General features: G+C 39.9%; 1 protein-coding gene across 1 annotated transcript in view; it reads right to left on the reverse strand.

Moving 5' to 3' along the window:
• Positions 1-26,160, reverse strand: part of ITPR3 (inositol 1,4,5-trisphosphate receptor type 3) — a 119,689-nt gene extending 93,529 nt beyond the window's left edge. The window contains exon 1 of the mRNA XM_083360433.1: positions 25,872-26,160. Within this exon, the coding sequence (XP_083216559.1) occupies positions 25,872-25,960 (89 nt within the window). The 5' untranslated portion in view covers positions 25,961-26,160. The remainder of the gene's footprint in view (positions 1-25,871) is intronic.
• Between the last annotated feature and the right edge of the window lie 402 nt (positions 26,161-26,562).

The following is a 26,562-nucleotide window of genomic DNA, read 5'->3' on the forward strand; positions in this document are numbered from 1 at the left end:
CAATGAAAAACTGATTACGTTAAAGAGGTAGGCTCTATGTGAATTAGCATGTACAATTTCACTTTAGTTTCCCCTAACAGCAAAAAGCATAATCCTCCCCGCAAATTGCCTCCATAGACATGATACAGTATACTGGATAATTCTGTTTAAAAAATGTAATAGTGACTTCATTTGGCCCATTATCAGAGCCCACTGCCAGGTATTGAGCAACAAATTGTTTTTGCATAGGCAGTCAAGATCCCTTAGTAGATCAGGTTCCACCTGCTAGACCACTTTGTTCCATATGTCTTTGGCGCAATTCTTTTTTAGGTAAAAAAAAAGAACAGCTAACCTGGTATTTTCCAATATAATACCTAACCTGCGATGGACTATAAATCACATTATGGTTAAAATAGGAGTGTAGGTTGGGGAACAGTGAAATGGCTATTATTGGCACTGATGAAGTCATAAAGATTTAAAAGAACTGCTGATTTTCATATGTTAGAAGAGTTTAGAGCAGCCTTAGTGGGAGGAGTCAAAATGGATATTGAAACTTGTTTCTTTGGTGACTATCAGAGACAGTCTTTATCCACACCCATGGTTGGATTGTTGAAAATTCCCAAACTGCTGGCAATGTTATTGGGTCAACATAGCTAGATGTATCTATTGTTCTCATTTTATAAATTCTTCCAGCTTGCACAAATGAAGGGGATCTTTTCCTTCGTCCTTTTCTTCCCATTTATCTAGCTTTCATCAAATGCATAAAACTTAATGCTTTGCTTGGAAAAAAAATTATTTTTTTTAATGTGAGATGCACATCTGGAGGAAGACTGCCAATTCATTCATCTCTTGACACCTCAGTATCAACTTGCTGGATGATCAACAGAAGAACGATGAAGCATTTGGTTATTAATTATCTTTTTTTAACCAAAAACAAACTGGTAAACTGTAGTCTTGGGTGGATAATGAGAGGAGCTATTAATCTCAGGATAAAAATGTAAAACCAGTACTAGTCAATTGTGAAAACATCTAAGGGATACAAACACCAAACATGTGGAAAACATTTTTGTGGCAGTGTAGAAGGGTTATAAAGCAACCCATAAGGTACCAACATCAAAACCCAGTCGAATCAAAAGTCTCCAATATAAAAAAAGTGGTATCTATTATATGAAAGACTACTTCTTAATCTTGGCTGAGTATGGCTTTCTGGTTATTAGAACCATCTGAAATTCTGAGAGAACATTGTAGGCACTCTTGAAAATGAAAATATTTCTACTAAAAGCAAATTTTATGATGTTATGCTCTGATAGGCGCTCTAATATCTCAGGGGGTTTTTTTGGTTTTTTTTTTTGCTGGACAAGAGACCACATTTCCAAATAAAAGTCTGGATAGTGGCTACCCACATTTTTATTTTTTTAAAGTTATCCTTGAGACGAACATGGAGACAAAAAGCAGTCTCAGAAATAAAGTTGATACTAGAGATTATTTTGCAACTTGTCAGTTTTTCTTTACTGTTCTTATTTTTTAAACCTTTTTTTAAAAAAAAACATTAAATGAAGCACAAAGCCTGGCTAACAGCAAAAAGGTGTTCATAGGTATATAATTACAATATTGTCTACTCCAATTCTAGATCATGGAGTCCAACTTTTTGTCACTTGATGCCACTTGGGTGTCTTGGAATTACAAACTCTCATGACCCCTCAACCAGTTTGCCTAAGAAGAGCAGTTTGAAAGAGGCAGTTGCAAATATTTATAGTATTTCAGGCTCCCACCCCTGCTTTTAACATTACAATATATTGGTGGGGACTTGCAGGCAAGAATTAAATGCAGACTGTGTACGTATACATATACTGTATCATTTAAAATATACATGGACCCAACCATATTTGAACCAGTTCTTGGAACAATACAGTTATCAGCTCTTATTAAAGGAAAATATTGCTCACCTGTCTGATACACAAAGAGCCTAAATTTAATTTTCACGAGAGCTGATAACTTCCTGTGTCAAAGGAGTAAGGGAAATCACCTTCTTAAGAGATGGGAAATAGATGCAGACATTTAACAGCTTTGGCCACTTAAGTAGTTTGGAACAAACTCAAAAAATACACATTGTTTGCCTCAGCTCTAGAGAAATAAATACTGGCTAAGGATTCTCATTTTAACATTTTGGAGCTATTTCAGATTACAAAGATCATATAAAACCCTTTCTTATTCTCCATTAACTGCTGTTATAATCTGTAGGCCACTCCCTCTAATGTCTTGCCAGATGGAGCTTAGAATTGTTCTTTCTAATTCACTTGGAATGCCCCCTCCCATACACACAAACATCCAAGAGCCCAGTATGACTGATGTAATAACAGTGAAAACAGAAATACATGGAAAGAGGATGAATAGTATCTGTAATTTCTGTGGTCTTAGACCACCACACATACATAAAAAGAGACATCAGTTGGCATGCAACTAATATTAGCAATAGCAATAGCAATGGCACTTAGATTTATATACCACTCTATAGTGCTTTACAGCACTTTCTGAGCAGTTTACAGTGTCAGCATATTGCCCGCAATAATCTGGGTCCTCATTTTACTGACTTCGGAAGGATGGGAGACTGAGTCAACCTTGAGTCTTTTGGCTTGAACTCCTGGCTCTGGTCAGAGTTAGCCTGCAACACTGCACTGCATCACTGTACCCACCATGGCTTGATTGAATAGCACTCATTTCTAGGATCTAGTAGTGCAACCTATAAAGCAGGCAAATTTCAAAATAACAATCAAGTCATCAAAGTCAGAATGTGGCCCAGGCTTAGTACCAAATGTATAATATATTGTGTGTGGTGTCTTCATAGCATAAAGAGAAGAATATTTGACTTGCTTATCCCAGATTTATCAAAGCATGCTGCAGAAACTTAATTGCACAACTGCCTTCTAAATAATTATTTCATAATTCTTAATAAAGAAAAATGAGGTGACCTTTCTTATGCAACCAAGATTCATAGGAACTGCTATGTTAACTAGTTCTTCCAATAAGGTTCAATCTTTCTTGCATCTTCCTCCTGACTTTTCTAGATGTTTAACTCATGCTAATTTGCTTGTCATCTGCTGCCATCACTTTCCCTTTGCTTTTGAAGTAATACATAAACTATTGCATTCTGTTAAAACATTGATCTCCTTCTGGACATTCCTTCCATTTTTACTTTTATTTTTGCACACCTGATGTATGTGGTAGATTGATGTCCTGCTTTTTCTCCAGGAGCTCAAGGCAACTTACATTGGGGGGTCTCCCTCCTTGTAACCCTGATAATCATCATGTGAGATGGGTTGGATTGAGTGGGACTAAAATCATCCAGCAGATTTCTATATCTGATGAGTTACACCAGATTTAGGGAAGTAACTTAAGTTCAGATAAATAAAAGCTATCAGCCAAATTAGAAAGCTGCTATTGAAAGATGTGGTTATGTGTTGATATGCTAGATTTTAAAGACAGAAGACAGTTGAGGATCAAATTCACGTTGTGACTTGCAGTAGGCACACCAGGGGGGAAGAATAGAAAGATCAAAGTAGGAAATTTGTCTGAAAGGTACAAACCAAATAGCACATTCATGCTCCTTTTCAGATCCTGAATTGTTCTGTTGTTGCTGCTGTTGAAAAACATATTCCATGGAATGTATTAGTCTTGGTGATCAAGGTCCCAAAAGATAAAATTCATAACCTGAATAAATTTTAGTGCTCGGAATCAGTAAAGCAATATTTTCATATACCTAAGTAAGACTTGGGTCTCTGCAAGAAAGGTTGAGAGAAATGCTGCAATCAGTTTATTAGAGGATATGGACTAACCCTTCCCTTCATTATTCTGCAAAGTAGGGCCCAGGCAATGACATGGGGGAAAGAGGGGGAAAGGAATGATGAAAACATCATTGGGACATTGGCTTCACCCATTTTGTACATGTGTCCTGTATGCAACGATAACAGGGATAGAGTTTACAGTGCAAAACCACAATGCTTTTTGGTGGTTGTAGTCCTGGCCTCTGCCCAAATCTTATCCCATTAGCAATATCACATCTACTTTCTGTGAGATGGGACAAACTGATATTCAAGAATTAGGAAGAAGATGTATAATGAAAGAACAGGCGTGTGTGTGTGTGTGTGTGTGTGTGTGTGTGTATTCAAACAGACTTATTCTAAAAAGAATAAGGGTGAACAAGTGGGGACAAAGGCAACCAGATTCAACAATGATCCATCTCTGTAAAAAGGTTAGTATAAAAGCTGTAACTCTGGAAAGAGTCTGTCTAGTCTAGACCAGTGTTTCTCAACCTCAGCAACTTTAAAATGGGTTGAGAAATACTGGTCTAGACTAAACAACCACATTTTTACTAATGTTACCTAAGAAACACTTATTACTAGAGAGCCACAACAAGATGGTCCTTACCTAAGCACCCAAAACTGGACATTCTGATTACGAATTCTCTAAGTTTAAGTTCACACAGCTGGAAGACACCCGAAACAGATGAAATTATAGATGTAAATACATGAGTGCTGTGTTTGTTCCCAATGTAGTATTTTTCTACTGTTACTTTTGTACTACAGTTTCTTTAACCTGATAGCTGCCCAGAATTATTCTTCAAGTGGGGAGTCGTATAAATCGAATAAGTGCCTGAATACACCTTCATTCAGCCTCAAGCACAGAGTTAAGTTTTCAAGGCCTACGAAAGGCTAGCAGGGATCAGGGCAATCTAATCTGAGGGAATATGTTGCAACAGGCAGATGCCATCACAGAAAAGGCTACCCTTCTGGACCTTGCTAGCCATCACTACCTATACCCAGAGCACACTCTTCCTAACAGCAAACTATTTCCATATTCCTGTCAAGAAACTTGTCAGTCCCACTTAGCACATCCTCCTGGAATACTGACTGGATTCACAAATCATGCGAAGCCACAGTATAACTCACTTAATTTTGTTGTAACTTGATAGGTACATCCAGGTTGATTGGTTTGTGGGGCAGAGATGTTTGTACCTAAGCCATAGTAGAGTGAGAGAACTATGTGTGAATTAGGCTCAACACACCATCATTAAATCATATTATAGTTTAATGCAATCACTCAACCAGTGAACCTTTTCTTGTTCCCAGACAAATTATAGGAAGCAGAAATACAGAGGCATTAGGTAGAATGCTAGGGAAACATATTACCTTTCAACTATGCCTGACAATTATTCTCACTATTGCAATCTTCTGTCGCAAATATCTCCCATTCTGACATCTCTTAGTTATCTGACTCCATTCAAGTAAAATCAGAAAAGTCCTATTATGAATTGCAGACATTCATCTGGAATCCAGCCACACTGTATTTGCCTCAAGTGATCTTAAAAGCTGCTTCTACTCCATTTAATGTATAAAATGGCAAAGATATATAGATCTACCCAACTTGGTTGACATAAAACTAATATAGCATTGGGATTAAAGTGCTCAATTAAAACTAAGAAGACCCAGATTCAACACACTGGGTGAATTGAGGCCAGTTGCTATTATGGGAATAATTAAGGGAGGAAATGGTTTGTATACTGCCTTGAGCTTCTGGAAGAAAGGCAAGATATGTATCTGGCAAATTAAAGGAATAATGAAGACCTTCCTTAAAGAATAAAGGTAAAAAAATAAAAATTGAGGAAGATGTGATCTTCCAAAATGTTTTGATTTCAACTCCCATCAATCTGCCTCTCCCCAACATGGTATTTGCAGCCCAACATCTGGAGAAGTCCCACCCTCCCCTTTGATGTGCTGTGCAAATGCCAAGAATTATTACCAAATTTAGGACACATGCACAGTAAAGTCAGGAATAAAAAATATACCCTTTGTCCTTGGACTTGGCAGAATTATTTAAAGATTGCATGGCAGCACCAGATATTTTTCTCTCAGAAATATAATCAATATTTTACATACACAAGAGACACATGATTGGTTTTATTTGCTTTTTTTATTACGCTAACAAAACAGAATAATCTTCAATGAAACATAGGCATATCCAATGCTAACATGTCATTAATATTCATCTTATAAAGATGATCTCAGCAGTGACTAAAGGATATTTGATGCACATTTATCACTTGTCATTTCCTCCCCAATTTTACAGTTCCCCAAAGATCATTTGGTGTAATGCTATCCTCTACACATGTGAATAATGATAAAGCTATCACGATCTATCAGCGGTGGCTCAGTGGGTTAGGAGGCTGAGCTTGTAAATCAGAAGGTCGGCAGTTTGGCGGGTCGAATCCCGAGTGCCGCGTAACAGAGTGAGTGCCTGTTACTCATCCCAGCTTCTGCCAACCTAGCAGTTCGAAAGCACGTAAAAATGCAAGTAGAAAAATAGGGACCACTACGGTGGGAAGGTAACAGCGTTCCGTGCGCCTTTGGCGTCTAGTCATGCCGACCACATGACCATGGAGACGTCCTCGGACAAGCGCTGGCCCTTCGGCTTTGAAACAGAGATGAGCACCGGCCCCTAGAGTCAGAAACGACTAGCACACATGTGCAGGGGAACCTTTACCTTTACTATATATATATATATATATATATATATAGAGAGAGAGAGAGAGAGAGAGAGATCTAGAGTCTCGGGTTTCTTCCCGCGTTCCTTTCATCTTCAGAAAGTTGTGGCGACGTTTCAACGAAATCCCATCCGTCATCATCAGGCCGGAGTGTTCCTCCTGCTGCTTCCAGGAGCAATTGATTATATCAGAAATATAATCAATATTTTACATACACAAGAGACACATGATTGGTTTTATTTGCTTTTTTATTACGCTAACAAAATGGAATAATCTTCAATGAAACATAGGCATATCCAATGCTAACATGTCATTAATATTCATTAATATTCACACACACTTGCCACACAAAATATGAACTGGACATCTCTAAAAATAGATGGGGAAAACTATTTATCCACCAAACTCCCCCCCCCACAATTAAAATGTTCAAAATGTATTCTGATGTTAATACAGATATATATTGCAGTTTGCCTTTTATGTTATTTCTCTTTATATAGCTGCTACAGTTAATCCTTGACTTACCACAACAATTGAGCCCACAATTTCTGTTGCTAAGAGAGGCATTTGTTAAGTGAATTTTGTCCCATTTTACAACCTTTCTCACCATGGCTGTTAAGTGAATCACTGCAGTTTTTAAGTTAGTAACAATGTCATTAAGCGAATCTGGCTTGCCCATTGACTTTTGCTTGTCACAAGGTCACAAAAGGTGATCCTGACCCTACCATCATAAACATGAGCAGTTGCCAAGCATCCAAATTTTGATCACATGACCATGGGGATGCTGCAATGGTCATAAGTGTGAAAAACGGTCATAAGTCTTTTTTTTCAATGCCGTAGTAGTTCTGAACAGTCACTAAATGAACAGTTGTAAGTAGAGGATTATCTGTACTTTCCACACAATGCAGGGGGGCAAACATCATCAATAAACAATAAATCCATGCAAACAACACAGCCAACAAATAATACAAACGAAGCATGAAAACTTAAAGACATAAAGGTCCAGGAAAAATTCACCTATAGGATCATGCCACCCCCTAACCCTGTGCCTGGAGAAAGAATCAGGTCTTTAATGCTTTCTGAAAGGCTAGCAAGGTCAGGGCCATCCTATCCCAGGTCCTCCATTCTGGGGGATAAGTGACAGAGAAGGCAGATCTCTTGGGTCCCACCAGATGACATTGCCTGCCCAGTTGAACTTGGACTATGCCCTTTCATTCAGATAATATTGGACAAAAATAACTGGAAGTAGACAGTTCTGCAAGTAACCCAACAGTACAGGATGAAGGACTTTGTAGGAGAGAAGCCATAGTTTGAACTGTACCTGGAAGTTCACTAGTAACTAACACAGTTTGTAAAATAGAGATATTACATGGGCATAGTGAAGTATGACTGTAACTATCTGCTCCCACTGCATTATGAATCATCTGTAACTTCCAAGTGATCATCAAGAGCAGCCCCATGAAGACCAATAATCAGTAATCCAATCAAGAAGCAAGCAAGAGACTTTAATCAGGGATTCCCAATCTAAAAATGGGCATAGTTACTGCACAAGCTGAAGCATCCTCCAAGCCACAGCTCTTGAATCTTCAAGAAGGAGCCCTGAATCTATTATTATTCCCCAGATTTATTTGGAGCAGTGGGATCTTTTTAGAACCAAACATGAAAAGCCTCCAGATCCAATCGGGCCCAAGATCCACAGCCACTCAGTCTTAGGAGGGCTGAGTCTGAGCCTGTATCCCCCTCATCCCTCCAGGTACTGAGGCAGAATTTGGAAGCAGCCAGGGTTAAAGCTGCAACAGGAATGCATTTTTGTTCCTGCTTTCTAAGCAGAGAGGGAGGCCAATAGTTTGAAAATCCTGCCTTAAGGGAAGTCATCATGAAAGAACTGCTCCCCTAAATCTTTTCCAGCTAGCAGGTGTGGGAAGCTAAAAGGTGTGGGATGGCTGCAGGGTGGTAGAAACAAACTCAAAAAATACCCAAAAGAGAAATTTGAAAGAACGCATCAGACACAGGTTACAAAAGCAGAAGCTTATTTCAAAGGAGGAGAAAACTTTGTGGAAATCCCAAGGCAAATTTGGCAGACTCGAGCTTTTTTTTAGATATAAACAAATGGACTGATTCCAAATCTGAGCCTTGAGAGACCTGTATTCATTTGCTGGTGTAATTTTCTTAATTGAATAGTGTGTTGCTTTGCCAGTTAGGATAAAGAAATTCATCCGCACCATGAGCAACATTACAAGTGTTAACTTGAACAAACCTTTTGCAGGAATGAGTCAAAGAAGCTATGATTAAAGAAATCCAGAAAAAGAATAAGAATTGACATGATAGGGCTTTTTTTGTCATAGAACGCTCAGAACGGAGTTCCAGCACCTTTTTTGGATGGAACCTTGTAGGGTAGGCAAGGCGGGTTGTATGACATGTGTGAGTTCCGGCACCTTTTTCTTTTACAAAAAAAGCACTGATAGTATTTAATGAGTATTTAAGAGCCTTGGTGGAGCAGTGGGCTAATGCCTCCTTAAGTAACACCAGCTGCCTGCAATTAGTGCAGGTTCGCATCCCACCAGGCTCAAGGTTGACTCAGCCTTTCATCCTTCCGAGGTAGGTAAAATGAGGACCCAGATTGTTGGGGGCAATTAAGCTGTCTTTGTAATAATGCCACTTGGGGTGTGTGTGAAAGCCCTAATAAGCAGGCATATACATAGAATGAAGGCTACTGCTAAGCTTGTAAGCCGTCCTGAGTCTTCGGAGAAGGGCGGGATATAAATGGAATTAAAATTAAAATAAATAAAATAAATAAAATGGGCTGCCACACAGAAAATGGAGTAATTTTGTTTTCTGCTTTTCCGGATCAGATTGTCTGTGATCACAAGTGGTTCAGCAGCAGGATGTTGTCTCTCTGAATCAGGTGGAATCTACATCTTTACAACTGCCAGCAGAGCTCAGATGGTTATCAGTACCAGGAGATTCACTATAGTGACAGGTGTTAGAGTAAGGCAACTTTCCAGTCACTTTCATTTTGGGGCTTCAAATAGTGTTAGCCATTTGATGAGAACACCAGTAAGACAATCTCGAGATTCCAAATGTATGATTGGCTCAAGCATTGGGTTAAGCTGCTAGTTTTGCTGGGAGACTGGTCTGGAACTGGGGGGAAGGGGGGGGTTAGTCTATTTTTATTTATTGAAATAAATGCAGCCATAATAGAAAGACACGGATAGAAACAAAGCTAGAAAGAGCTAGCTTATGTCTGCTAAATCAGAAATCAACGTACACACTGCTGATGTTAAATCTATATTTCATAAGTATACATATTCACTTTTTGGCACTTCAGTTTAATTAACCATAATAAAAATGCATATATTTTTTAATTCAGCAATTTTCAAAAGAACAGGGGAAGACAATGAGAAAGATAATCAAGTAACGAATCACCTAGAGGCAAACTAAGTCATAATCAAAAGCCAACTTGGGTTTGTCAAAAACAGGACATGCCAGACAAATTTTATTGCATTCTTTGACAAAGTGACAAAATTAGTGGACCAGAGAATGCTGTGGATATAATTTATTAGGACTTCAGTAAGTCACTTGATAAAGTAGACCACAACCTGCTACTTGATAAGATAGAAAAATGTGGGTTAGACAGCATCACCATCAGATATATTTGCCACTGGCTGACCAACCGCACTCAACATGTAAACCTCAATGGAACTACATCTACATGGAGGGGAGTATGCAGTGGGATACCCAAAGGCTCTGTTTTAGAATATCTAACAAAATGAAATTCAGTGGTACTATATTTAGGCAAGAAAAAACAAATGCACAGGTACATATAGTGTAAGTGGTACCTGGCTCAATATGAATAACTGTGAGAGGGAACTTGCACTCCTAGTCACTTAAATATTAGTCAGCAGTGTGCTGCAGCTGCCAAAGAAGCCAACACAGTGCTAGGCTGCATTAACAGAGGGATAGAATCAAGATTACATGAAATACCACTTCATAACGCCTTGGTAAGACCACACATGGAAAACTGCATCCAGTTTAGGTCGCCATGCTGTAAAAAAGATGTTGAGACTCTAAAAAGAGTGCAGAGAAGAACAACAAAGATTATTAGGGGACTGGACACTAAAATGTATAAAGAACAGTTGCTGGAATATGTCTAGTTTAATGAAAAGAAGGCCAAGGGGTGACATGATAGTAGTGTTCCAATATTTCAGGGGTTGCCACAAAGAAGAGGGCATCAAGCTATTCTCCAAAACACCTTAGGGCAGGACAAGAAGCAATGGATGGAAACTAATCAAGGACAGAAGCAACCTAGAACTAAGGAGAAATTTCCTGACAGAGAGAACAATTACTCAGTGGAACAACTTGCCTCCAGAAGTTGTGAATGCTCCAACACCGGAAGGTTTAAAGAAAAATTTGGACAACCATTTGTCTGAAATGGTAGGGTTTCCTGCTTGAGAAGGGGATTGAACTAGAAGACCTCCAAGGTCCCTTCCAACTCTGATATTCTGTTAACAATAGACAACTTACTTTTCAGACAGGCAATTGTTTGTGTTCTGCTAACCCTTGATTCTGTGTTAGAGACAAAGAACATTGCCTACATACCATTCTTTAGATCAATGCTACAATCAATAAAGTCTGTGGAATATACCAGTAGGTCAGAAGCAGAAATACAAGAGGATGAGAAAATAAAAGAAAACATTCTTCTGAGATAGAAAAGCATTGCTTCAGGTAACAGATGCATTTTCAATTTTAACCAAACCATGCCTATAATACTATGAATATGAAACTGTATGGTTTACAGAAGTAAATTTAGCCACACTGTAAGGCACTCAGAAGCTAATACCAAATAGGCCATACAGGATTCCTTATCAAGATGCCTGCAATCAAACAATTAGTACACCATCTCTGAGAAAGTGTCACTAGAGCTAATTAGCACCAGTCCTAGCTAATTACTACATTGTTCCAAAAGGGAGTTCACCAAAATAGAAATTCTGCATTTTAGTAGTCACAAAGCAGCAGAGTTGATTTTGCAGAATGCTAAAATGGGACAGTTCAAATATCAGAGAATGTTGCTTATATGAGCCACAAAACAGGGTGGCTAAGATTGCAGAGCTAGCAACCTGAGCCACCAGGTCCTCTGTGGCTTCCTGAACACCTTTTTGCAATTACCAGATACTCAGCAAACCACAAATGTCTAAAATTAGGGGTGTAGCTCCCCCATGTTGAAGTAAATAACACACCAAACTAGCAGAAAATACTCTAATGTAAGCATAACATACTTACCCACATAAACGTGGTAAGACACTCACCCATTATATAAAGTGCAACGCAAAGGAGGAAAGGATTCATGCATGCACCAAGATTTTTTTTTTAAAAAAAGTCATTAAATAAAACTTTTTCTCAAATCTAAATCTGCCAAAATTCCCTCTTTGGTCCTCCATTTTATTTTGTCACTGAAAAGAAATAATTTATATTAGTGGAGCAGACTAAGCATGATGTTCCTCCTGATCAATTATAGACTTCCCACTAGGTGACTCCATAAAGCTAAACTAACCAGATCTTTTACTTGGCCCAGCAGATTTTCTTGATTTCTTAACTAGCATATATGTCAGAATAGACAGAGGTTATCATCCATGTTAACAGAATAACAGAGTTGGAAGGGACCTTGGAGGTCTTCTAGTCCAACCTCCTGTTCAGGCAGGAAGCCCTATACCATTTCAGACAAACAGTTGTTCAACCTCTTCTTAAAAACCTCCAGTTTTGGAGCACCCACAACTTCTGGAGGCAGCTTGTTCCACTGATTAATTGTTCCCACTGTCAGGAAATTTCTCCTTAGTTCCAGGTTGCTTCTCTCCTTGATTAGTTTCCATCCATTGCTTGTCATCCTGCCTCCTCTTCTTTGGGGCAACCCCTGAGATATTGGAACACTGCTATCATGTCACCCTTAGTCCTTCTTTTCATTAAACTAGACATAACCAATGTCATGTTAAATTACCCTAGAATGTAAATTATCCTAGGCTTGTCTTATCCAGTTATACTTTAAAGGTGGAAACTCCTGTGATAGGAAGCAGCAGCATGTGATCCATATACATCAGAAGGCATTCCAATATCGTAGTACTGAATAAGGCAGGGGTCTTCAAACTTGGCCCTTTTATGACTTGTGGACTTCAACTCCCAGAATTCCTCAGCCAACATGCCTGGCTGAGGAATTCTGGGAGTTGAAGTCCGCAAGTCATAAAAGGGCCAAGTTTGAAGACCCCTGGAATAAGGGATTCCACTCTCTTGTTCGTTCAACATTAAACATATTGTTTCAGTGTCAAAAAGATATTGCATTAATTCTTAGCAAGACAGGGAAACAGTGTGTGCTTTAAAAGTCTGTGGCATCCAAATGATACTGCTAACATTCAAAGGATTTCTTTAATCTGACTGTCTAACTGGAGATACTTATACAGCAAGCATGAGATGGATGCGTGAGGGAGACAAACTAGGCCAGAACACACTAACACATTCATGACATTTCAATCAAAATCATATATGGTAGACCCACTATTTAAAATATAGATCTCCAAGATACCACACAGGGGTGGGGTGGGGTTGTACAGTATACAGGGAGTGCAGAATTATTAGGCAAGTTGTATTTTTGAGGATTAATTTTATTATTGAACAACAACCATGTTCTCAATGAACCCAAAAAACTCATTAATATCAAAGCTGAATATTTTTGGAAGTAGTTTTTAGTTTGTTTTTAGTTATAGCTATTTTAGGGGGATATCTGTGTGTGCAGGTGACTATTACTGTGCATAATTATTAGGCAACTTAACAAAAAACAAATATATACCCATTTCAATTATTTATTTTTACCAGTGAAACCAATATAACATCTCAACATTCACAAATATACATTTCTGACATTCAAAAACATAACAAAAACAAATCAGTGACCAATATAGCCACCTTTCTTTGCAAGGACACTCAAAAGCCTGCCATCCATGGATTCTGTCAGTGTTTTGATCTGTTCACCATCAACATTGCGTGCAGCAGCAACCACAGCCTCCCAGACACTGTTCAGAGAGGTGTACTGTTTTCCCTCCTTGTAAATCTCACATTTGATGATGGACCACAGGTTCTCAATGGGGTTCAGATCAGGTGAACAAGGAGGCCATGTCATTAGATTTTCTTCTTTTATACCCTTTCTTGCCAGCCACGCTGTGGAGTACTTGGACGCGTGTGATGGAGCATTGTCCTGCATGAAAATCATGTTTTTCTTGAAGGATGCAGACTTCTTCCTGTACCACTGCTTGAAGAAGGTGTCTTCCAGAAACTGGCAGTAGGACTGGGAGTTGAGCTTGACTCCATCCTCAACCCGAAAAGGCCCCACAAGCTCATCTTTGATGATACCAGCCCAAACCAGTACTCCACCTCCACCTTGCTGGCGTCTGAGTCGGACTGGAGCTCTCTGCCCTTTACCAATCCAGCCACGGGCCCATCCATCTGGCCCATCAAGACTCACTCTCATTTCATCAGTCCATAAAACCTTAGAAAAATCAGTCTTGAGATATTTCTTGGCCCAGTCTTGACGTTTCAGCTTGTGTGTCTTGTTCAGTGGTGGTCGTCTTTCAGCCTTTCTTACCTTGGCCATGTCTCTGAGTATTGCACACCTTGTGCTTTTGGGCACTCCAGTGATGTTGCAGCTCTGAAATATGGCCAAACTGGTGGCAAGTGGCATCTTGGCAGCTGCACGCTTGACTTTTCTCAGTTCATGGGCAGTTATTTTGCGCCTTGGTTTCTCCACACGCTTCTTGCGACCCTGTTGACTATTTTGAATGAAACGCTTGATTGTTCGATGATCACGCTTCAGAAGCTTTCCAATTTTAAGAGTGCTGCATCCCTCTGCAAGATATCTCACTATTTTTGACTTTTCTGAGCCTGTCAAGTCCTTCTTTTGACCCATTTTGCCAAAGGAAAGGAAGTTGCCTAATAATTATGCACACCTGATACAGGGTGTTGATGTCATTAGACCACACCCCTTCTCATTACAGAGATGCACATCACCTAATATGCGTAATTGGTAGTAGGCTTTCGAGCCTATACAGCTTGGAGTAAGACAACATGCATAAAGAGGATGATGTGGTCAAAATACTCATTTGCCTAATAATTCTGCACTCCCTGTACATTTTACAAACAGAAAACAGATACAGTCCCTAGTTTGGTTAAAGATTCAGGAAACAGGTGGTGAGGAAGTTGACAGCTTTAGATCTTGGAGAATCTCTTCTAGTTAGAATAGGCAAAGTTTGGTAAATAAACAAACCAATTCATTATTTGTCCTGCTGCAAAAGACACCACCAAGAAGAGACATGAAATTAGCATTTTTATTCCCAGTTTATGAAAGAGTTCTCTAAGTACATTTTAACATACGGACAGTGACTCCAGTTTCAGGTCTCTCTTTAAATGTATGAGATTTTCACTTGAATATAGATGCAGAAAAGTTTTGCTGAGACATATTACACAAGTAAGAAACTGATTATTCTTCCATCAATGTACCCATTATACAGTATCTAGGAAAGCATTCATATAGACCAGTGTTTCTTAATTTTTTTTTCTTTCAGGAACCCTTCCCACTTTTAAAATTACAGAGTATCCCCAAAGAGCTTTTTTATATGGGCTATATTTATCAAAGGTTATCATATCAAAATTAAAATTGCCACATCTGCTGAAGCTATCATCTATCGCGATTGTTTGATCCATGGTGGAGAAAAGTCATGGTGGAAGGTTAACTGAGCCTTCCATTCTTCTGAGGTCGGTAAGATTGTTGAGGCCAATATGCTGACTCTGTAAAACTGGTTAGAGAGGGTTGTAAAACACTGTAAGTGGTATATAAATCTAAGTGCTATTGCTATTGCTATTGATAGGGTTTTAATATTCTATTATTTTTCAACAAAGGCTGAATTCTGATTTTGAGGATCCCTGAGAGGCTGTTGAGGGCTTGTTGCTGTCTTAATTATTACAATCCAGATATAATAAGCCTATAACGTTTGAAAAACAAAAAACATTCTGCTTAACTTCCATTCAAATCAAGTTTCTACACCGCATTGCTCAAATAATATATCTGCATATGCAAATATCCTCTTCAACCGCCCCTGTTATACTTATCTACCCCTTATTTTTTCTAACCTGGCCTTTATCAATCTAGTATGTCCAGACTTATTGTTGTTTAATAGAAGATTCATAAAGGCTGGCTCTTATCATTCCACTCTACACAGGTACAGACATAGAGAAAATGGCATCATCAATCAGATGCAGACAAAAAGGAGTCTTAGCCAATCAAGAAAGTACCAGTGAAAGAAGAAGGAAATACAGCTAGGATAGACAAGGAAAGAGTAAGAAAGAATTTAAATGAATGCAGGTCTCTGGGACAAGATTACATTCTAGAATACTGAAGATATTAGTGGAGATGGTAGCAGAACCACTTTTAATAAAGTTTGAGAATTCCTGGAGGACTAAAAAATTTGGAGAGAGCCAATGTCATTCCATCTTAAAAAGGAAGGGTGGAGGGGGGGAATAAGGATCTGCAAAACTACAGGTCTATCAGCTTGACATAATATGGTGGGCAATGTCTTTGAATAGATTGTTGAGGATCATGTTTGTGAGCACTTGGACAAACATGCTACAGTTAAAAGAAACCAGCATGGGTTTATTGCAGGGGTGTCAAACTCAATTTCATTGAGGGCCGCATCAGCATTGCGGTTGCCCTCAGGGGGCTGGGTGGGTGTGGCCTACTGGGTGGGTGTGGCTAAAGTGTGTATGGCCTACCGGGTGGGCATGGCCAGCTCTACATCGTTCGCATCAAGGGTGCCTATGGGGGCCTGGGCAGGAGTGGGACAGATCTGAGGGTCTCTGGCAGAAGGAGGGTCTCTGGGCCAGGGCCAAGGCAGTGGGGGCCGTTCCCTCACTGTTTCCAGGATGGCTTCGCAGGCCACATGAAACCACTTCACGGGCCGGATCCAGCCCCCGGGCCTTGTGTTTGACATGTCTGGTTTATTGCAAACAAACTGGGCAGATAAATCTGATCTCCTTAAAACAATTACTAGCTTAACAGATTGAAAAATGCCAAGATGTTGCGTACCTGGATCTCATCAAAGCTTTCAACAAGCCCTCTTGATATAGAATTCTCCTTAATAAAATAGTAAAATTTTGCCAGATTATGCTACTTTAAAATGGACTCATAACTGGCAGAGTTCTTCTAATAGCTCCATAGGGAAATATCAAGTAAAGAGCCACACAATTCTGGGCTCCGGGTTATTCAACAATTCTGTCAGTGACTTGAACAAGGAATTAAGAAGATACTACAGTTGGCAGATGATACTGCTCGTTAGCAGCCAAAATCATCTGGCTATTGCTGGAAAGAAAATACTGTATGATAAGCAGTGCAAAAGGCAATTCTTATGTTCAGTTAAGGATTAATGTGTTATGAAAATTTATAAATGCACTTGTAAATTAAGAGAAAAAAATATTACATATATAGTATTTGAGTCCAACTAGGAATGTGTAAAAAGCAAGGTCTATGCAGCAAACATACACAGCTTGGAAGTACTATTAGATTATATGAAAGTTCTAGCCACACAAATTAAATGTAGACACAGAATAAAAAGAGCCCTCTCATTTCCTCTACCCAACCATCCAGTCAATACAGATAATGCTATGACAAAAAGGATACATTGAGTAATTGTACAACAGTAAAAACCAAGCATCATCACTCACCACAATTTGATAATTTCATATATTCAGATTAGCTGACAATAGCTGCAATTAGATTCATGTTAAATTGTTATGAGCAACTGCCCAAATGGCAAGGCAAATATATTCTGATGTTTCCATACATATTTCTTTTTAGGATTTAAAAAAAAAATACTAAAATGCCATGTGGAATGAATGTATGGATCTAATCTGAAGGGAAAACTATGTTTCTGAAAATCCTGTTAGCTGATAAGACGTGATGTTTGTAAGTAAGAATTTACTCTATTTATATTGTTGGTATATTATTGTGCCAGGGCAATAATGCAAATACACACAAACTTGAAATCAAACATTGGCAGAGAAATACAGTATTACTGATTTCTAGTAGAGACTATTCAACAGAATCTTGATATAAATGTACTTTTGGTTCTTTTGGACTTCTCTGGAACATTCAATGCCATCAAAAATATCCTTCAGGACTGCCTGTGAAGGGTAGGAATGGGAAGCACCAATTTATGATGTGTCAGCTCTACCTACGCGGTGGCTCAGTGGGTTAGGACGCTGAGCTTGTCGATCAGAAGGTCGGCAGTTTGGCGGGTCGAATCCCGAGTGCTGCGTAGCAGAGTGAGCACCTGTTACTTGTCCCAGCTTCTGCCAACCTAGCAGTTCGAAAGCATGTAAAAAATGCAAGTAGAAAAATAGGGACCACTGCGGTGGGAAGGTAACAGCGTTCCGTGCGCCTTTGGCGTCTAGTCATGCCGGCCACATGACCACGGAGACGTCCTCGGACAAGCGCTGGCTCTTCGGCTTTGAAACAGAGATGAGCACCGGCCCCTAGAGTCGGAAACGACTAGCATGCATGTGCGGGGGAACCTTTTAGCTCTACCTAAAACAGGCAATTCCAACTCCCATGTAGTCATGGGAGATGGTTGCTCCAGTGTAGGATATCACAAAGATTAGCCCTCTCTCCCATATTATATAATATCTATATGAAGCTGCAGGGTTGAAATGTCATTAGCATGGTCATGACACTCAATTAAGATCAACCCAGACAAGAGATGCTGCAGATGTCTTGAACCAATGACTATGAGGATTTTATATACCAAACTTCTTACGATTCTTCAAATACTGTGGAACTACAGCTTGAATCACTCCTTTCAACTCATCATGTGGTCAGGGATATTGATTACATTACTAAGATTCAGTAAAAGCTGAAGAGATACAAGTTTTCCATTCCTGGTATATGGCAGGCAGTGCTACTTTGGTAGCTAGAAACCATCCAAGATCTGTCAAAAGCAAGACAGAGTCACAGAATTCTGCAATAATAATTACATAGAAATGTGTGTCCTAGACAGAAATACACTAGAAGAATTAATTTTAAAAAATCATGTTAATTATACTAAAATAAGAACAACCATTAAGAATTGTGTGCATATCATCAAATTATTTTTGCAATCATTCTTTTATTTGTACAGTATTTTTCTTGCCTTTTCCCTTACCTGTTCTTTTCTAAGAGTAATGTAAAGCCTTCAAAACTAAATCTGAGGTTAAGTAAAGGCTGCAACTGGCAGCTTTATTTAACCTTGAGGTAATTATGATTTGACATACAGTATTTGGTAACCAACGAGTTCTTGTGTTGCAAGGGAACAACCTTTCATTTTTTTTCAACAGAGCCTCTAATTGTGTCCTACATTCATTCCAACCTTGTCATTTCATGTAATTTTAGCATTCTGGCCAGCTTTCAATGCCACTCTTTGCAAAGGACATGATCTAGGATTGAAATTTAAGCACAAAGGACCTGATCTAACCATTAAATGCTGGGTTCAGTTAAAGAGATCTGATATTTCCAAAATGAACAGCCTAATGTGACAGGCTTTTCCATTTCTGCTTGTTCCTCTCATTGGCTGACAGCACTAGAGAGACTGGAAGGGCCAGTGAGAGTATTCAGTTTGCTTCCTATTGGGCTACCAAATCATCTAGCACAGACATGTCAAACACAAGTCCTGGGGGCCGGATGCGGCCCGCGAAGTGGTTTCATGTGGCCCACAAAGCCATCCTGGAAACAGGGAGGGAACGGCCCCCACTGCCTTGGCCCTGGCCCAGAGACCCTCCTCCTGCTAGACACCCTCAGATCTGTCCCACTCCTGCCCAGGCCCCCATAGGCACCCTTGATGTCAACGATGTAGAGCTGGCCATGCCCACCCAGTAGGCCATACGCACTCTAGCCACGCCTGCCCAGTAGGCCACACCCACCCAGGCCCTACCCACCCGGCCCCTTGAGGGCAACTGCAATGCTGATGCGGCCCTCAATGAAATTGAGTTTGACACCCCTGATTATAGCACTTGCCAGCTCAAGAAGCTACACACTGCGCTTGATTTCATTTCTGACTTATTTCTCAGGCATGATTTCAGACAATATGCTATTCAAATCATAGATATAGCCATTGCCTATGCTGATAGGCAAGATGGATCAGAATTAGTTTGCTGTTCATTCATTACTAAGGTGAATTGTGACTTGCTGTGTCACTCCAACATGGGTAAGTTGATTATAACTGATAAATGTAAGAACATTTTCACAATCAAATTGAATACACAGGAGAATTTCAGTCAAATATAGAAGGGTATCCTGATAAAAAAAAATTATTTATAATTTTATCCTGGGCATATTTATTTATTTATTTAACTACGATGCCACCCATCTCACCTAGGGTTATTACAATCTAAAAAAACAAGATAAGACATTAAAACAATAAAAATTAATACCAAAACTGATTTAAAAATTGGCAAAGATGGGAAAGGAAGGGAGCAAGATACAGACAGGGAGAAGGTGGGGACTTATTTTAATAACCACAGTGAAACTGGTTGTAAAATCAGGTTTGGAATCTTCTCATAAATGGCAATGACTAGATATGCTGACTAGCATATTTATGGCTATGACCTAGCAATGACTGAAGGATGGCCTAAGAAACAAGCTATTTCAAACGTTCTACAAATCTGAGTGTCATTTCTTCAACTGTCTTGTTTTACTTCATCCATTCCTGCAAAGTCCTTTTCTTCATAATTAGGAAGTTTCATAACATTGTAATTTTATACAAAATCTAAATCAGTTTTGGTGTTAATATTTATTGTTTTAATGTTTTAATGTCTTATCTTTTTATTTATTGTAATCACCCTAGGTGTGATGGGTGGCAAAGAAGTTAAATAAATAACAAATTTGAAGACACATGATTTTGTTGCATATGAATATCTAAAATGTTCCACACCTATGTTCTACCATGAGTTAGGATCATCAGCAAGCCCCAAAGTTCAACAGTAAGTCACCTACTATTTACATACAAGTGAGATAAAGAGAAAGAAACATGGGTAGTGCACAAAGTATGAAGAAAAGACAATATGTTATTGTAAAGGAGATAAACCCATTGATTGCATTTTAATTTATCTTTTTTTTAATTTTACAATTATTTTGCACAGGCATCCTTTCAAAAAGTAGCATAAATATATTAAAACTGGTTACTGTACATTTACTATTTAATTCTATTTTTGTTCATTTATTTATTTCAATCAGCTTCTATATCATGAAAATAGAATTATATAATCCCCATAATATATGTGAAGATAGGGTTCAGGTTTTTTTTAAGACATGTAGGCAAATCAAGAACTCCGGGCTGAAATCCCATTACTTAGTCACAGTAATGACTGTGACTAGCTTTCTGGTATGGATATATTTCTCCTTTCTGTATTCCAGGGTAAAGAAAGAGATTCTTTCATGTTGCCAACGCTTAATGACCTGGATAAATTTGGCACAAATTTGAATCAACAACACAAACAACTTCTAAAAGAAGAGCCTAAAATCTTTTAATCTTTCATTCTTTCTTTCTTTCTTTCTTTTTCTTTCTTTCTTTCTTTTTCTTTCTTTCTTTCTTTCTTTCTTTCTTTCTTTCTTTCTTTCTTTCCTTCCTTTCCTTTTCTTTTCTTTCTTTCATTTCTTTGCCTGTTTGTGTTAGTGTTGACTCCTGGAGACTGTCTGAAAAAGACACTGAAGGTTTCTTGGCAAGATTTCAGAAGTGGTTTGCCATTGCTTTCTTCCTAGGCCTAAAAGTAAGTGGCCCAAGGTCACACAGCTGGCTTTATGCCTAAGGCAGGACTAGAACTCATGGTTTCTACTTTCTTGCCTGGTGAAGTAACCCTACCCCAAGCTGGCTCTTATCCATGACTGGGGGTAGATCACTCCAGTGATAGAGGTCATAGCACATATATCATTTGTCAACTTTGTAAGAAAGAGATTGATCAATATGTTTGATCACACATTAGATGAATGGCCTATTGGAATTGACAAATTACATATAATAAAACCCGTTATCTAAACAAAAGTGTACAATTGAGAACTACATATGTGAATCTGACCGTAGTAAATTGTAGAGGTCACAGACATATGGTTTAGATTTTTTTTTTACTTACACTTTTTACACTATTTTTCTAATATATGGTATTACTACTGTTCTGTATTCTATATTCTGATATGGCCCAATGGCCTATCAATAAAGAATCATTATTATATAGGGTAAGCATAATTGAACCCAGATGGACTTATTTTTGAGTTTACATCATTCAATTTGGATTGTAAATTACATGGATTTCAAAAAGTAACACAAACTTCACTTTTGTTTTAAGCAATGACCATAATCAGTCGCATGAACCTGTGACTGCTGACTAGTAGACTTTGGATGAAATAGAGGCTCCTACCCAATCACCCCATACTTCTAACTTCCTCTTGCCTAGAGTTCTATCACTCTTTTTATTAAGATTGACTTTGCTTCTACATTGGTCACAGATAGATAACTGTACATTCCATCCTAGCAGTCAACGCTTGTTGTCCAAGAGAATATTTCATGGCTAAACTAATTTTTGACATGTATTTATTTACAACAGTGATTTATGTGGCTGCCCAACTCTCAAAATGTGACTTTGGATAGCCAACAAAGGATTAGTAACTAACATGATAAATATATTCAAAATCCTACACCCATTTTTCAGATGCACTCATCCACTGTTCCAAGCTGGTGCTTGAGGAATAGCTAAGATTGTAGAGTTTTATGGAAAGCCAGAAGAATTGGGAATATCCAAACCTTGTGGTGTATGCTGTTGTAAAAGGAAGGCATCACGATACAGATGGCATGCCTCTTGGGTCCCATTCAAAGACAGTGTTTCGTATAGGGGACCTGAAGGGGACCACTGTTTTGAATCTCATAAGAGGGCAAACATAATCAGAGATAGGTAGTTCTCCAAATAACCTGATCCTGTGCCATGAAGGGCTGATAACCAGCATCTTGAATTGCCTATAAAGCGAGTGCAGTTTTCAATGTTGTAATATATGCGTTACTGCATTCTGCATCAATTGTAGCTTCTGAATGGTCTCTGAGGACATTAACGGTAATACAATACTCCAAGTAGGAAGCAGCCAAAGTATATATGACCACAAGCAGGGATTCCCAATCTAAGAATGGATGCAATTGATACATAAAGGTTTTTCATGCTTGTTTGGTACTCTTGACTACTGGCAACTACATGGACTAGTCCAGTGGTCTTCAAACCTGGCAACTTTAAGAATTGTGGACTTCAACTCCCAGAATTCCTTAGCCAGCTAGGACTGGCTGAGGAATTCTGGGAGTTGAAGTCCATAAGTCCTAAAGTTGCCAAGTTTGAAGACCACTGGACTAGTCCTTGCAATTTTCTTGGCAAGGTTTCTGAAATGGCTTGCCATTGCCTCCTTCCTAGGGCTGAGAAATACTGAGCAGTCCACGGTCAGCCAGCTATCTTTTTGTCTAAGGTGGGAGTAGAACTCCTGGTCTCCCAGTTTCTAGCCTAATGCCTTCACCATTGCACTAAATTGGCTCTCACATACAAAGATAGGGTTGTGCAAAAATCTTGAGGCCACCCATCTTCAAGACCCTGTGAAAATCTACTACTTTTCATAGTATTTCATTGTGTTCATTCTTTCATGCAAGCCAGTACACCTATTTATACTTCTATAAATTATATATTCATTTATCTGTACATTATTTAAGGCTGCAAATATTGAATTTTATTAGACAGTGTTTACTTATAGGGAGACCTGGCAGTAACTCTCAGGTCTGAGGAAAGAATTCATCAAATTCTATGGATAGATCTAGACAGTACCATAATCTTCAATTGTACAGAACATCTGCAGATGTTTTCTAAATAATATTTTTCTATAACTTTAGTAATATGGATTCTTGAAGGAAATGTTATTAGCCATATATTGTTATGGCTACGGGACAATGCCAAAGATACTGTGGATGATCAAAACCACTAGAAAATACTTGCTACCAATATACTCTGTGCAGGACCTAATTGTTGTGATTCAGGGTCAGCCTGTGGGTTCGGCAGTTGAGTCGGACGACTCGGAGGAGGGGGGTGTTGAAGAGCTTGCTGAGGGGATTGGACAGCTTGATGAGAGCCCCCAGCAAGGCCCCTCTCATCTGGTCACGATGCAGACCCAGCTGTGTGAGCCTGACAGCGTGGATGAAGATGACCCACAGCTGGCCCTGTTCAAGGACGCCCGACGCAGGAGGCAGTCAGTCAGGAGTAAACAGAGGAAGGCAATGGGGCACCTCGGAAGGAGGCACAGAGAGGCCACGCCCTGAACTGTATTTAAGGGGAATGTATGGGAGGGCTGGTTTGCTGAAGGCATCCGCTTGGATTGTTCCTGCTTCTTAGCTCGTGTTTTATGGTTGGTGTCTTGTCTTGCTTTGTTTTATGTGAATAAATTTGGCAGGCGTAATTCCAGCCTATTGCCGTTTGTAAAGGGGTTGTCCCTGCCTTTTCTGCAGGGCGGGTAGCAGGCTGGTACAGAACACTAATATGATGATGATGATATATCATTATGTGAAAAATAACAGAGAAAGCTAGCATGATTTGCTTTTTGTTACTTAAGCTCTGCTTGCTCAGTCCAAGTTCATCTAATAGACCACTAGATTTTTTTTCTGACATGAATCTACCTCACTTAATTCTGCTAACAACTTACTTGGATCTCATAAAGTCATTGCAGGAATATAGCAAGTACCCCATCAACATCACTTAGAATAATCAGTATGAGATTTAGCTATCTAGCCAGAAACTGGCTGCTAAGGGATGTTTAAAAAGGAATAGTTTGTCCTGCAGAAGGAGATAAATGGAACCATCCTAATACAGATCACTTACCTATGGGATTAATTTTAAGTAAGATCCTGGACAGAGAGAAGTTACCTATATCCAAACAGTTAGGTTGCTTTACTACTTTTCTCAAGAACACTTATGGAACACATGGATCCCCAAACAAAGAATAAAATAGCAGAGCTGGTTGGCAGCCACTGGCAGTTTCCAAGTACTGACAAGTTACTGGGCAGGTTATGTCACAGTTTACAAGCATTGATTCATCACTGCTAATTAGCATTTAGTGCGTGCCAGCTATAAGCCAGATTCTGTAGCAGAGAACCCAGAAGTGACAAAGTCCCTGCCCAAAAGCATTACAAACTGAAGATGACAGGGACAAATGTGATGAAAAAGATTTGGGGGGGGGGAGAACAAGAGTGGGAAGATAATTGGAAACAGAAAGCATAAAATACACCAGGCCACGTTGATTTGGGAAGATTGTCTGTTTCACAACCATTTTCTTTTTCTATTTTAACCAAAATAAAACCACGACCTTTTTATTTTGTACTGCAGGCAGCAGTATGGGCATCAACAGTTTGGGGCTGTTACCGAAATGAAATGAGTGGCTGAAGTACTTTTTCTGATGGAGGAGACTGTTACCCTTACAAACATATCCTATAGTAAATAGGAAACCTGGGTTTCTTCGTGCAGTTATGCGGTTGGCTGTTTTGCAAAAGGGCTTTTTGGGGCTAACTCCTGTGTAAGGCTGACCAACAGTTCCACGATTATTCTGATAAGCAGCCAAGTACAGAAATACCAGGGTAGATTCTCCGATTTTTTAAAAAATACATTGTTTGAATAAGTTCCAACCAGGCGTAGCTTTGTTTTTTCTAAAGTGTTTTTTTTTACATTCCTGCTACAATAGTAGCAGTTCTTACAGCCCAGACCAGCTGCCTATCACTCTTCCAAACCGCCGCGGGGCAGGCTCAAGTCACCCACCGAAATGATTTGGGGCGCTGTGGTCCGGAAGCCTAGACACCCCCCCCCCCTTGCTGGTTGAGAAATCGTCTGCAACCGGCCGCAGACTCGTTTGGACAAGCCCAGGAAACTCCCCCACCCCCTCAGCCTCTCTTACCAACAAACTCCTCGCTTCATCTAAAAGGCAGCGAGGCGAGATGCCAACCGCCCCCGAAGCGCAAAAAAAAAAAAAAACCCTCTTAAAGAAAGAGGAGGCTGGCTGTGGATTGGGAAGGTAAGGTAGGGATTCCCCTTCAAAACTTCAGATCGAAACTACTCCGGTTTGCAGTGTGGCTGCTGGCATTTTGTCCTCAGCTATGCACCTAAGAGTGAACGCTTCTGTTAAGGGCGGGGGAGCGGGGTCCGCTTCCTTTGCAACAGAGCCACCCAAATCGTTTCCCCACCCCCTCTTTCCTTTTCTGCCTCCGAGAGGCGGCTGCTGCTCCTGACTCACCCCAAAGTGCTGATGAAGCCATTGACCGACCCTTCGGCGTACAAGGAGACGATGTCCCCGATGTGCAGAAAGCTGGACATTTCATTCATGATCCCGGCGGCTTGACCCGAGGCTTTTTTTTTTCTCCTTGCTTTTCCTTCACTTCCCACTGAAGCGCTTCACCATGTGCCCGGCGGGGCACCGGGAACGACTAATCCTCCACAGGCTCCCTCCACTCCAGGCATTTGGCAAGATCTCTCCCGCCAGCTTACACGTGGGTTGCCCTTAGCCAGGTCGCGCTTAAGCTCGCTCAACGGGAGCGAAGAGACGGGATTGGAACAGAGCGAGCGCTGGGCACTTGGGGGCAGGGAGGGAGGGGGGAGCTGACGGAGGGACCAGAGATTTGCATGAGTTCCCCCCTGACACCCTCGTGCCTACGGCTTACTACCTGCAGCCAATAGAAACCGATCAGGAAGTCCGGATGAAATATTCAATGCAAATTGGGATGGCAAAAGGACGCCGATAGAAGCCACACCCCTGCTAGCCCCGCCTCCTGCCCACCGTCGAAACTTTTCCAGCCTCGGAAATTGCCCGGAGGGAAAATGCTAAGAGGGCGAGAGAGTTTCTCTCTTGAGGCGGGAACGAGAGGATTCGAGGAAGAAAAGAAAAAAAAAAAGGGGGGGGGGTGTTTAATTAATTCTGTCGTTCTTCT

The sequence above is a fragment of the Vipera ursinii genome, assembly GCF_947247035.1.
Source record: "Vipera ursinii genome assembly, chromosome: 3".
Classification (NCBI taxonomy): Eukaryota; Metazoa; Chordata; class Lepidosauria; order Squamata; family Viperidae; genus Vipera; species Vipera ursinii.